Source organism: Crocodylus siamensis, chromosome 3 (genome assembly GCF_052110815.1).
Source record: "Crocodylus siamensis isolate JL-2025a chromosome 3, ASM5211081v1, whole genome shotgun sequence".
Classification (NCBI taxonomy): domain Eukaryota; kingdom Metazoa; phylum Chordata; order Crocodylia; family Crocodylidae; genus Crocodylus; species Crocodylus siamensis.
The window spans coordinates 302,965-316,705 of record NC_143397.1 but is presented as its reverse complement, the minus strand read 5'-3'; the positions used below and the strand labels follow the sequence as shown (position 1 = coordinate 316,705).

Genomic DNA, 13,741 nt, shown 5'->3' with positions numbered 1-13,741 from the left:
GGACAGAAATCCCACGCAACCAGCACCCTCCCACTCCGTAAAAGTGCTGCCGTTCAGCTCCCAAAGTCCCAGTGAACCAAGCCGGTGAAATCAAATGAACCAGAGGTAGTTTCTTAGATCAGCAAATAACGAGTTAATAACATAGGGCGTGGGATGGAGGGGAAAGGTGCTCACTGAGGGTCTGACAGCTGTGCTTAACTCTGTCTGAGCTTGCACAAAGGAGTCTCATCACAGTCGGGCTGTGCTCTTGTCCAGTGGACAAATGCTGCCCAGTCCTGGCAGCGAAGCGGGCCACTGGGCAAGCTCCACCCCGGGATGGACTCCTGCCTCTCGAGCCCGGTGACGCGGCCAGAGGGGAGGGTTCGAGACCCCGCCGGTGCGCCCCAGACCAGCAGGGTAGCCCCTGGCAGCACGTGTGGGTGAAGCTGGGGTGTGGGCAGGCCTTGGGGGATCCCCCCACCCTGAGGAAGACGCAGCAGCTGAGCAAGCGGGGTGCACTTAGGTGTCTGGCTCAGGTGCCACCCCCCACCCGGGGCCACCCTGCTCTTCCCCCCTGCCCGGCTGCCATGCTGGGCCCAGGCTGGCAAAAGCACTCACATTGTCGTGGCTGAGCATGACGCCCTTGGGCGTGCCCGTGGTGCCCGAGGTGTAGATCAGGGTGCAGCAGTGGTTCACGCACTGGGAGCGGATGACGGAGTCCAGCTGCGAGTCCGGCACGGTCTTCCCCAGCTCCATGAACTCCTCCCACTGCCAGGGGACGGGTCGGCCAGGATCAGGGCCATGGTGGGGAGCAGCTGCCCCCTACCCACAGATGCCATGGGAACAGCGCGGGAGCAGGGAAAGGGGCCAGGGCCCTCTAGGCTGACAGCAAAGGGGCTCCCAGAGGACGCGCCATTGGAGAGGCCACACCAGCACCCCGGCAGGCTGAGCTGGGCAGGGCAAGGCTGCAGGACTGGGGGTGGACGCTGGTCTGTGGTGTGCAGGGCCACCGGTGCGGTGGGTGGTGCAGGGTGCTGGGTAGTGGACACACAGGAACACAGGTCCACGGGAGGTGGGGTTGCCCCCACCTTGTTCACTGTGACAGGCCCGTACCGTGTACACATTGGGTCTCTTCTCCTCCAGCCGGTCGCGGTACTGGACGATGGCCTTGAGGTGGGGCAGCTGCTTCTGCACCTGTGGGGTCACGGGGATCAATGCGACTGCCGCGGGGGGAGGAGAGGGCCCCCCCAGACACCCCCCACACAGTGCCAGGTGCCCCATGGGTCTGCTTCCCCAGGCTCCCTGGGAGGGGGAGGGCATGTGGGGGTAAATAAGAGCCTGCAGTGGTTGTAAGGGTGACACTGGGGGGCAGCTGGTAGCCCAGAACAGGCATGGCTGAGTCACGGGGCTGAGGGAGGGGCAGGGGACTGGGCACCATGGGGAATGGGAGAGCGAGGACACCAGGGAGATGAGTCCAGCAGGGCTGGGGTCCAGGAGCCGGGGAGGACTGTGCACGGGGGAGCAGGGCACACAAACCCCTTGGGGTGGGAAGGGCAGGGACGGGCGACCCCTGTGGGATTAGGGGGGCAGGAAGCCCCTTGGGAGGGGATGCTGCCGTCACCTGCAGGATCTTGCCGAGCTGCGCGTTGTCCTCCACCACCACCACGCTGGCCGCGCAGTTGGCGGCGACGTAGCCACAGGCCTCGGGGGAGCTGGTGCTGTAGATCCCGACCGCCAGGCCCCTGGGGGGAGAGCAGCAGCGTGAGGCCAGGGGCCCCGGGGAGATGCCCCGTCAGCCCAGCCGCACCCGCTCCAGTCCCACCTGCTCCAGAGCCACTCAGGGACCGGCCCACGGAGCCCCCTCAGCCGGCCACAGCCTGCGCCCGCACCAGGGCCAGCCCCGAGTCCCCCCAGCAGCGCACGGGCCCCATCCCACCCCGCAGCGTGAAGGCACCCCCTTACCCGGCCATGATGGCCCCGATGTCAGCGATGACCCACTCGGGGCTGTTGGAGCCCAGGATCGCGACGCCGTGGAAGCGCTCCAGGCCCAGCTGGGGACAGCAGCGAGGGCTCAGGCCCACGTCCACACACCCGGGGCAGGACCCAGCCACCCCGACCCCGCTCCGGCCCAGCGCTCCTCAGCCCGTGCCCGCGGCGCCCGCTCACCTTCAGGAAGCTCTTGGCGGCGGCCCGGCACTGCTGCTGGTACTGCCGGTAGCTGAGGCTCTCCCACGTCTGCCCCCGCTTGTAGGCCAGGGCGGGCCGGTCCCCGTGGCGCTCCACCGCCGCCTGGAACAGCTGGTGCACGGTGATGGGGGGCAAGGCCCCGGGGCCCTCGGGGTCCAGGCGCAGCCGCACCGCCCCGTCCACACGTGTGGTGCACAGGGTCTCCGCCGGCGCCACGGGCCCACTGCAGCCCCCTGCGGGTAAGGGGGCGGGGGTCACGGGCCCCTGGCGCTACATGTGCCCCAGAGGGACGGGCCCTTTGCCAGGCACTGCCGTCTGGAATAGGATTTCACCACAGATGCCTCCCAAAGACATGGAGGTGACAACCCCTGACTGAGCCCTGCAGCACACGGCTGCTGCCAAGTGGTGATGGATGCTGGCCCCCAGAGACTCAGATGTGGCTGGAGCAGAAAGGAGACAAGAAAAGGGCCAGCAGCTGAGCTGGGACAAGGACAGGGACAGGGCACAGTCTGAAAGCAGGGCCCAGGCAGGATGGTGGGGGCACGCTGCAGGCACAAGACCCCGGGACAGGGCTGGAGCTACAGAGCAGGGCGTAGGGACATGGGAGCACAGAGCAGACAGAGGCCTTCCGGGCCCTGAGCCTGGTCCCTGGGGTCCCCGAGCAGCCACTGACCCGGGGAACCCTGTGACTTGCCCACTCCACCGTGGCACCTCGCAGCTACAGAGCTCCGAGGAAAGCCGAGCCCCAAGCCCCAGCTGCAAGAGTCTGCTCCAGCCTTCGCTAAAGGAAAAGAGCCCTGAGTCACGGAGAGGGGGGCTGGTGGTACACCCTGAGCCAGGGGTGCCCCCACAGGCATCTGGGCAGGGGGCAGCAGAATGGGCCCTGGCAGAGATGGCACGAGGGGGTGCACAGCCAGGATGGGGGACAGGGTCTCCAGGCCAGAGCCAGTCTGAGACCCGACTCTCACCTGCAACTGACATCAGGATGCCTGGGGCCGGGGCTGCTTGGTCACTCTCCCCCTGGCACTGGGGCGACCCCCAGCAATAGGCCTGGGCAGGCAGCAGGCTCGGGGGGGGCTCTTCTGAATGGGCCGACGGGCGCCCACTCCCTGCATCCGGCTCCTGCGTGGCCATGCCAGACTGCATCCCAGGCACCAGCATGTAGCCTGGTCCAGCCGTGCCCAGGCCCTCGGTGCTGGTGATGGTCAGGGGTTGCACAGCTCCACCTGGCTGCCTGCTGCATGAGGAGAGACCAGGGCTGGGGTGACCACAGGGCAGGGCCCATGCCGCGCACCCCCCGGCCCCAGCACAGAGCCCTCCCCTGCCCATGAGTGTCCTGTCCGTGGACCCCTCCCAGGGAGCTCCCCCAGCCCCAGCCCTGCCCCGGCTCCTCCAGGCTTGCTGGGGCCATGCCTGCCAGCACCGGGCTGGGACCGTCCCCGCAGTGAGGGCAGGGCAGGAGCCAGCGTGTCCCTGCCCAGCTGCCACGGCCCTCCTGTCCCAGGGCTCAGCGCGGTGCCCAAGGTAGCCCCTGCCCCGCCTGTGCACCCAGTGTGCTCTCACCTGGGGGGCACTGGCTGGGTGCTGGGGGGCACAGTGACAAACTGAGCCATGCCCGGCTCAGCCCGGGTCCAATGCTCCGGCACACCACTCCTTGTGGGGAAAGGGCACGAGAACCATGCTGGGTGCTGTGGGTGCGTTGAGCCCTGAGGTCTTGGTGCTGAGCGGAGGGGCCATACTCTGGATAAGGGCTGGTGAACCGCAATGGGGCAGAGACATGGGAGGGAACCTGGCAGGGCAGGCTGCAAAGTGTCTCCCGCAGGCAGGTGCAAACATAAAGAGCAAGGAACAAGCAGGAGGAACTGGGCATCTGGGTTTGTAAATCTGTGACAGTGTGGGGGGGTTATAGATGTAGTGGGCAAACTGAGTTATGCTAAGGCTTTTAGGCAGTAGTCCAGACCTTCCCAAAACTAAGCAAGAAAATTGAACAGAGTGCCTTACAATGCATTGGAAGTAAGTGCTGTAACTGGAGTACTGTAAGTGAGAAATGTATAGCACTTTCCCTACAAGGAAAGAACCAAAAGGACAATAGGATTGGTGTGCTGTATAAGGAATACTTGGCACAGTGCCAGGGAATTGGACGATTTGGGATGAGAAAGTTTCAAAAGTAACAGACGAACCAAGAGAAAGGTGCGTTAGCATGTGATTCTGGGAGGACAGACACCGCTGCTGCGGCCCTGCTCGAACAGCAGGGAAGCTAGAAACAAACATCACACACTCCCAAGGACCCGAGGCCTGGCAGCCCCAAACTTCTGCACTGAAATGCTTAAGAAGCCACTTGCCAGGTTGTACTACAGGAAGGAAACCTGTAGTATTGTATAGGAGTTACTAAGGAAGTTTACTTGACACCATATCAGATGTGGAGCCATGTCAATTCTTGGGGGTCTCTGGCAAAAAAATCCAATTGGCAACAATAGAAACCTGGCAGGACCACTCCGCACCCGGAATATCGGCACCGAGGGGCACAGCCTTCTGGGAAGCAGTTTGCTCTGCAAGGACCTGCTGCAGCAAGGAGATACAGGGTTGTGCTCAGGGCCAGTGAGAAGACAGCAGCGATCCTGGGTGCACCTGGGCAGACAGAGGGACAAGAAGGGCAGTGATGCTCTGGAGGGGCCCCACAGACTGTCATGGCAGGAAGAAGCAGGTAAGGCATTCTTCATGCGGGGAACAAGAACATCCACAACATGGCCAACGCTCCTAGCTAGGAGTAGCAACTCCTCCGACAGCGGCTGCAATTAGAGCGCAGTGGCACAGACAACACCCAGCAGGTCCTTAACATGAGCACAGGACAAGCTACTGGGCACAGCCAAGGACCTCTCTCCTGTGCCTGGGTCACACCAACACAGAGAAACCGCGTGAATGGGAAGTGGTTGGAAACCTGGGAAGAAGCAACCATGTGCAAAGCACTGAGTCAGATGCAGTCTGGCCTGATGGCTAAGCCACGGAGGGCTAGCTGTGGGCAGGGACTGGTGCAGAAGCCAGGAGTCCAGTGACGAGGGGCAGAGGGAAGTCCAGGGACAGAGCCCACAACGCAGGGCAGGGGCAGGCCCTGTGAGTCAGGGGCCCAGTTGCCAAAGCCCAGGAAGGAGCCACAGGGCAAGGGCTGAGCTCAAGCCACGCCGGGGCCAGGCCCCAGGACAGCCAGAGAGTGCAGGAGCCATGAGGCTGCCCACAGCCCACGGCTCAGCGCTGCCGGGGGCCTGGTGGGGGCTGCAACCCCCCGGCACCAAATGGGAGCTGCGCTCCCCGCGGCCCCAGCGGAGCAGCCGGTTCATTCACTGGGGCAGAGTGGTCAGTCAGAGCCCTCGCCAAGCAGTGGGACTGCCCAGGCAATTAGCCCAGCCTGGCCAGCCTCGTCTGGGCTTGCCATTGGACACTAGGGACTTTGTGGCACTAGGAAAGGGAAGGCTCAAGACACAGCACTGCCCTTGCTGCAACTCAACTGCCGCAGGGAAACTACAAGTGGCTCACGGGCAAGCGGCATGGAGGACAAGGGCCGGGAGGATATGGTGCTGGGGGCTTAACACAGAGCTCTCTGGCGCCATGGAAAGAGAAGACCAACTGCAGGTGACCAACGTGGCTACACAAGACATTTGTAGCTGCTTCAGCATCAGAGGAGATGCCTGCAGGCAGTGCAGGGACCAGGCCAGTCGCTTATGAGCTGCCCGGGAAGAGCAAGAAGATGCAGGGACAGAAGCAGGAGAGCAGAGGTGAAAGGGCCTAGAAATGAGTCAAGCAGATGAGAGAGCAGGGAAACTGTGGAGCCTGCTGACCCGTGAGTGGAGCTGTCAGTAGTGAGGATGTTGCCTCCAACTTCCAGACTAAAGTACCATGAGCAGGGAGTGAATGCAGCAAGGCTGGCAGAGAAGGGGAAGGGCTGTGCTCATGGTACAGAAGGACACAGCGCAGAACGTAGGAGTCCTGACTGCAGCTGGAGGCTGCCAAGGGCAGAGCTGCATTGGCTGAGGCCAGAGCAGAGTGTGCTGCGCTTTGCTGGTCACCGCGTGGGACTGTTACGGCTGTGACGGTTTCTTCACCTCCTCCAGAGGTGCTTGCTGGCTGCAGCCCAGGATGGGGATGGGGACTGCACTGTGGCAAGGATCCTGCTGGGACTTGCCCCAGAGGCTCCTGGTTGGAGATCTTGCCCCTCGGCTCAGGGCCAGACCACACAGTTGCCAGAATACCACCCCGTGGCTTTGGGAGGGGTCTCACCTTGCTCTCTATGGGTGCAAGGGGCCGAGGAGGGGCATGGTCCTCTTCCTGGGGTCTCTCAGGGTGTTATACGCATAGACATTTTGCCTATTGCTTTTAATCTTATGTATTTTCTTAAGTTTTGCATTGCCTTAAGAAACTCCATTTTGTATTGCTCTGTAGCTTGACATAAGTGTTTGTCCTTTGTATGCTGTATGTGTGAGAGAGTGGGTGAGAGTGTGTCTGTGAAAAAGGAAACATCAGCTGGCGACTGGCTGAAGATTGCAGACAGATAAAAAGACCAAAACAAAAAGAATCCACAATGGACCTTCAAGGAACAATACAGTGATAACACAGCAAAAGCCCAGAGGACTGGGTAAATTCACAAGGTTATAAAAGATGAGGCAAGACATATTGATTTTGGGTCTTTTTCTGCATGTCATCCTGGAGTGTGGCGGGCCAGGAGGGGGCGCTCCCGCGTCGAGCCTCCCACCTCGCCCGTCCGCGGTCCGGGCTCCACGTCTCCCCAGGCCGGGGCAGGCCCGCTCTCGAGCCCCCGCAGAGTCCGGGGGGACCCTCTTAAGCCCTGTGTGCTCAGGGAACCACGGGCCTAAGAGCCCGACGGGTGCCTGACCCGGTACAGGCACTCGGGGCACCTCCCCGCGTCTGGGGGCCAAACATACAGTCTCCCTTGTTCCGCAGACCTAAGGGGCCTCCTAGGCACAATTTAGACCCACCCCTCAATAAGTCTCCCACACCGGTCACAAAGGAGAACTTTATTGCTCCTGACAGGATGAGGCAGAATAGGGTAAGAGGTAGAGCACTAGCAAGGGATGACCATTGAGCAAAACAGTCGGGCTGAGGTAGCCGTTTGGTACACAAATGCATCACTGGGAGCTGACTAGCTCTCTAGAAACACTTACAAGTACCATGCAGAAGACGGTAGAGATCTGGCTCAGAGATTTCCAGAGAGAGCATTTCAGATGGATCAGACTCTCTCCCTGTGTCCTGCTGCTTGGGCCATGCTGGTAAAATGGCTTCTCTCCTTCTTCTTCTTGGACCAGGCCCTTTAATCGCCTTTCTGACCTCAGCAGCCCAGTCCCATAGAAGCCAGCAGTGTTGGGAACTAGCCGACCCATTTAAAAAGCATCACTGGCGAACTGGGCATAGGATCCCAGCAAGATAAGCATCCAATTTGCTCTTGAAGGTGTTCAGTGTAGGTGCTTGAACCACCTCCGCTGGCAGACTGTTCCAGACCTTGGGGGCTCGGACAGGAAAGAAATTCTTCCTTATGTCCAGCCTGAAATGGTCTTGCAGGAGTTTGTGACCGTTCGACCTCGTCATCCCTTGGGGCGCTCTGATGAACAAACGTTCCCCCAGATCCTGGTGGTCACCCCTGATAAACTTATAGGTGGCCATCAGATCACCCCTGAGCCTGCGCTTTTAGCGGCTAAATAGCCCCATGGCTCTCAGCCTGGTGTCGTAAGGTCTGTTTTCCTGACCTCTGATCATGCGCGTGGCTCTCCTCTGGACTCTCTCAAGCTTCTCCACATCCTTTTTGAATTGTGGAGCCCAAAACTGGACGCAGGACTCCAGCTGCGGCCTCACCAAGGCCGAGTACAAGGGGAGAATGACGTCCCGGGATTTGCTCGAGAAGCATCTATGGATGCAAGCCAGAGTTTTGGTCGCTTTACTAGCCGCAGCATCGCATTGCAGGCTCATGTTCATCTTGTGGTCAATGATGACCCCCAAGTCTTTTTCTTCTGTAGTGCTAGCCAGCGTAGCACTGCCGAGCCTATAAGGGTGCTGCAGGTTTTTCCTCCCAAGGTGGAGAACCTTGCATTTTTCGGTGTTAAACACCATGAGGTTCTCGTCTGCCCATTTGCTGAGCTTGTCCAGGTCAGCCTGGATCACCCGCCTGTCTTCTGGCGTGGATGCTTTGCCCCAAAGTTTGGTGTCATCGGCGAACTTGGCCAGTCCACTCCTGACTCCAATGTCCACATCGTTAATGAAGATGTTGAACAGTATGGGTCCCAGGACAGAGCCTTGAGGGACCCCACTGGTCACAGGGCACCACGATGAGTGACTGCCATCAATCACAACCCTCTGGGTCCGACCACGAAGCCAATTTCCCAGCCAGCGGATCGTGGTGGAGCCAAGGCCACAACTGGGCAGTTTGGCCAAGAGGTGATCATGGGATACCAGATCAAAAGCTTTTTTGAAGTCAAGATATATGACATCAATCTCTTCTCCCTTGTCCAGGTGATAGGTCACCTGGTCATAGAAGGAAATGAGATTGGTCAAACAAGACCTACCCGCAACAAACCCATGCTGGCTATCCCTTAGGATGTTAGCCTGGGCCAGTCCCTCAAGGATGGCCTCCTTAATAAACTTTTCTAAGATCTTCCCCAGGATAGAAGTCAGGCTAATGGGCCTGTAGTTAGCCGGATCCACTCTCCTCCCTTTCTTGAAGATCGGCACCACATTGGCCTTCTTCCAGTCTTCGGGCACTGCACCAGAGTGCCAGGAGCTCTCGAAGACCCGTGCCAGGGGCTGGGCTATGACGCTCGCCAGCTCCTTGAGTACCCTGGGGTGCAGGTTGTCAGGGCCGGCTGACTTGAAGGTATCCAGCTTCTCAAGGTGTTCCTTCACGAGGTCAGCATTTATGGAGGGTAGGGGATCCCCCTCACCCAGATTTCCCTGTCCCATAGCAGGCATGGGCATCCCGTGTGACTGATGAAAGACTGACGCAAAGTACCTATTTAATAGGTTGGCTTTTTCCTGGGCATCAGTTGTCAGTGGCCCCATCTGGTTTAGCAGGGGTCCAACATTGCCCTTGCTTTTCCTCCGGCTCCCCACATATCTGAAAAAGGACTTTTTGTTGTCCTTGATGCTTGAAGCTAGTTGGAGTTCAGTTGCAGCCTTGGCTTTCCTGGTTTGCTCCCTGCAGGACCGGACCAGTGCGGAGTAATCCTCCTTGGAGGTGAATCCCGTCCTCCATCCTTTGTAGGCTTTCCTTTTTAGCTGCAGGAGGTCCGCTAGGTCCCTGGAGAGCCAGGGGGGCTGCTGTGCCTTCTTGCTGCCTTTCCTCCGTGTTGGAATAGATTTAGCTTGTGCACTGAGGATCGCTTCCTTGAGAAGCAACCACTCTTCTTGAGCTCCCATCTCCCTGGGGTCACGGTCCCTGAGGGCCTGACCGACTAGCCTCTTGAGCTTGTCAAAGTCGGCTTTTCTGAAGTCAAGGACTTCTGTGTTGCTGACTGACTTGCCAGCTTTACGGCGGATGGTGAAGGTGATCAGCTCATGGTCGCTGTCACCCAACTTCCCATCGATCACTAGGTCGCCGATTAGGTCGTCCCCCGTAGCCAGTACCAGGTTGAGCAGCGCTTTGCCTCTCGTTGGCCCATAGACTTCTTGAGTCAGGTAGAGGTCATCCACGCATGAGAGAAAGCTTTGCACCCGCTCAGATTTAGCTGAGTGATCTTCCCATGAGATGTCCGGGTAATTGAAGTCACCCATCACCACCAAGGTCCTGGAGCAAGCGGCCACAGTCAGTTCCTGGGCGAACTCCTGGTCAAGCTCGGGACTTTGGGTGGGAGGTCTGTAGTAGACTCCCACCGTTGTGTCCCCTGTGCCGTTTTTCCCATGAATTTTTACCCAGAGGGTCTCTAGCTGTCCATGCCAGTCGCCAACATCAGCTTGCAGGGACATGTAGCTTTCCTTCACATAGAGAGCTATACCCCCGCCCCTTTTGTCAACACGATCCCTCCTGTACAGGGTATAGCCCTCTGTACTCGTGGTCCAGTCATGGGTGGAGTCCCACCAGTCTCCGTTATCCCAATGACATCGTATTTCTTTGCACTGAGCAGGAGGACGAGCTCCTCCTGCTTGTTGCCCAGGCTCCTGGCATTAGTGTACACGCAGGCAAGTGTGCCCTTGGGGGCTCTTGCCTTGCCCACAGATTGTGCCAGGGCTGGGGCAGGGGTGGGCTCCCTCAAGTGCCTTGGTCCGCTGGCTTTGCAAGGGCCGTTCAGCGGGCCAGCAGTGGCAGTAGTCCCCCCATCCCCCAGCGGCTTTGTTTAAAGCCCGGTGGAGCAGGTCAGCCAGCCTGGCCGAGAAGAGCCTCCTCCCCAGGGGAGAGAGGTGGAGGCCATCTCTTCCCAGCAGCTCGCTGCCTCTCTCTCCAAAGAGCGGGCTGTGGTCGTGGAAGCCAAAGCCTTCCCGATAACACCAGCGCCGCAGTCTTTGGTTCACCGCGTGGATCCTCCTCTCCCTCCTCAGCCCATGGCCCGAGACTGGGAGGATGGACGAAAACACCACCTGAGCTCCCAGACCCCTAAGCCCCGCTCCCAACTCCCTGTAGCGCCTCATGACCTGGCTGGGGGTGCTCCGAGCCGTGTCGTTGGTGCCCAGGTGAATAAGGAGCATGGCGTAGTGGTCTGTGGGCCGGAGGAGCTGCGGGATCCTCTCTGCAATGGCTCGGATGCGGGCCCCCGGGAAGCAGCAGACTTCCCGGGCTAAGGGGTCGGGGCGGCAGATTGCCCCCTCAGTGCCCGCAGGATGGCGTCTCCCACAACAAACACCTTACGCTTTGACTTGGGGAGAGCGGGGCCAGTAGCTGCGGTCGAGCCTGGGATGCCTGCGGGAGCCGGCAACTGCGTGGGCTCTGCCGGGGCTGCAAGAGGTGCGAACCTGTTGCTAAGCTCCGGCGAGGGCGGGGGGCCTTGGTGCGGCGGGCCTTGGGGCCCTTGACCACCTTGGTCCATGCCCCTGACTGGGCAGAGCGGGAGGTCCCAGAGTCCTCCTTAGCCATGGAGGGAGACGGAGCTCTCCCCTGTGGCTCCCGGGGGAGACGGGCCTGGCAGGAGGAGTCTGTCTCCTGCTCGCAGTCCCTGATGGCACCCAGTCTCTGGACTGTGGCCTGGAGCTCCTCCAGCTGGCGCGCCAGAGACCCCAGTAGGGAGCAGACCCCGCAAGGGGAGGTGGCCATGCTCCCAGGCCCCAGAGCCTGAGAAAGGGACAGGCAGCCCCCGCAGCCAAGAGCCAGGGGCTCCGTCTGCGTGGAGCCCGGGACCGTGGGCTCCGTCTGGGCGGCCGTCTCTGAGGTGCCCGATGGGGGGGCCACAGACCCCGAGGGGACCCTCGGGGTGCGGCGCGTGCCCATCCGTGTCATGCCTCTGGTAGGCTGGCTACGGCTGGGGCTGACTACTCTGCGGGGGTTGCAGGCAGGGTCTCGTGCCCTCCCACGCCCTCTCCCGTGCCAACTCCGCGCTAACTTGAGCGCCTGTTTATGCAGCCTACTCCCTGGGGGGCTGGGCCAAGTAGGGGCCTGGGCGGGGCTTGACACCCCCCCACCCCCTTCAGGCAGACGCCTCCTCCCAGGGAGCGAGGAGTTAACCCCTTCTCACCACGAGCCCGCTTACCTCCGGCTGTGCTGGGGGTCGGCAGGGGGCTCGGCGGCTGCTGAGGGGGTGTCTGGGGGGCTTCGGGGGAGCGGGGGCGCAGCGGGCTTCACCCGTGCGTCTCTCACCACTCCAGAGCCTACCTGAGCTTTTTTTCCCTGTTTGGCGTATACCAGCACAGAACAGAAATTGTGTGGGGGGTGTCTTAAGCACTTAATCAATAAACCCGCGTCTTGCTTTATCCTCCGTTATAATGTCTAGCTCATGATTTGAGCAATTGGCAATTTGTGTAACACAGGGATCCTTGTGGCAGCAGGACACTGCCCTTGTCCCCCTGCCTGTCCTTTGGCAGCTCAGGCTGTTCCTAGTGTTTTTGGCTCTGTGCCTCGCTGCTGGAAGGGAAAGCGGCTCATGAAGTTTCAAAGACAGGTTAAATAAACTTTCCAGAACATTTTGGATAGGGACAATCCTGTTGGGGGCGGGGCAGAGGTGACCTCCTGGGGGCCCTTTCTCCCCTCCTCTCCTGTGGTTTGAAGTGCAAAGTCCATGGGCACAAATGCAGAATGGGGACTGGGCAGGCAGCAGCAGTGTGGGAAAGGACTGGGAGGTTATAGGGGACCAGAAACTGGATACGAGTCCCCAGGGTGCGGGGCACACAGGGTAGAGCCACGGGGCAGGGGTGGGCATGTTTTTTGGGGAAACCGAGGCTCCTGACACAGAGACCCACTATCTCAGCCCCCAGACCAGCCTGCCGGGGCCCCGTGCCAAGGGGTGAGAGGGAGGTCCTGTCGGCAGCTGCCATCGCTGGCCCCTCTGCCGGGCTGTGTGGCACAGGCTCAGCCCTGCCAGGGCCCGAGGGCAGGACCCAGCCCGAGGCAGGAGCCACAGGCGAGCAGGCACCGAGCCCGCCAGCACCGGGCAGAGGCTGCAGGGCCCCGGTACCCACCTGCCTCCAGCCGCCTGAGCTGCACCTGCTGCGGGCCCGTCTGCGGCTGCGGCCAGCTCCGCCCCGCTCCCCTGGGCTGCGCCGGGACAGCCACGCTGGCGAGCTGGCACTGCCCCGTGCTAGGGAGCGCTCCCGAGGGGAGCTCGCGCACAGGGCGGGGCGCGGGCAGGACTAGGGGTGTCCCCCGAGGGGGAGGGCCGTGCAGGGGGCAGGGGCGGCCGCCTCCCGCGGTTCGTTGCCCTGCTGTCGCGGGAGGGGCTGGGCACAGGACCCTGGCAGCGGGCACGGGTCGCGTCGTTGTGGGCGCTCAGCACCGCCCGGCGCTTCACCTTGGCCGTGGGACCTGCCACCGAGCAGAGGGAGAGGGTCAGGGCTGGGCTGCCTGCCTCCGACCCCGCCGGCCCGACGCAGCCCAGCCCGCTCCCGGTGCCCAACCTCTGCCAGTCCCAACCTGCTCCCCACGCCCCTGGCCTGGCCTGGCCTGGCTTGGCAGGGTCCCACCACCACCGGCAGCTCAGCTGCCCAGCCCGGGGGCTGCCAAGAGTCAGAGCCAGCGCGGGAGGGAGCCACATCCCCCCGGCCTGGCCCGAGCAGGACCAGCCCGGACAAACCCTGTGCCCCGGCCGCGGGGCAGTGTCTGGTTGCTGCCAAGGGGCATGGACGGCCCTGAGACCCCAGGCCCAAGCTGTGCCCCTGCAGGGGAAGAGGAAACCCCCAGTCTGACCAGGGGGAAACACCTTCCTGCCCCAGTGCAGAAGCGCAGCCAGGACCCTGCAGGTTGGTCCCACAGGAGCACTGCCTCAGCCCGTTTAAGCCCTGCAGAGGGGCGGGCACAGGCACGGGCGCAGCCCAGCCACTGCCTAGCAGGAGGGAAAAACTCCTTCCTGGCCTCCTGCGGCCACCACCAAAAAATCAGCAAGCCTCGGAGTAGGGGCCTGCCAGGCCTTGCCCCATGTCAGCCCCGAGGGATTAGGGG

General features: G+C 61.5%; 1 protein-coding gene across 4 annotated transcripts in view; it reads right to left on the bottom strand.

Annotated features, from left to right (window-relative positions):
• The window catches only part of LOC149867844 (long-chain-fatty-acid--CoA ligase ACSBG2-like), a 56,975-nt gene extending 43,250 nt beyond the window's left edge, over window positions 1–13,725 (bottom strand). For all 4 annotated transcript variants that reach the window (XM_090037427.1, XM_090037428.1, XM_090037429.1 and 1 more), the window contains exons 1-7: window positions 12,766–13,725; window positions 3,135–3,403; window positions 2,146–2,399; window positions 1,942–2,030; window positions 1,601–1,721; window positions 1,093–1,173; window positions 598–747 (exon numbers count right to left, since the gene is read on the bottom strand). In XM_090037427.1, coding sequence (XP_089893553.1) covers window positions 598–747; window positions 1,093–1,173; window positions 1,601–1,721; window positions 1,942–2,030; window positions 2,146–2,399; window positions 3,135–3,327 — 888 coding nt within the window. In that variant the 5' untranslated portion in view covers window positions 3,328–3,403; window positions 12,766–13,725. The remainder of the gene's footprint in view (window positions 1–597; window positions 748–1,092; window positions 1,174–1,600; window positions 1,722–1,941; window positions 2,031–2,145; window positions 2,400–3,134; window positions 3,404–12,765) is intronic.
• Window positions 13,726–13,741: the final 16 nt, after the last annotated feature.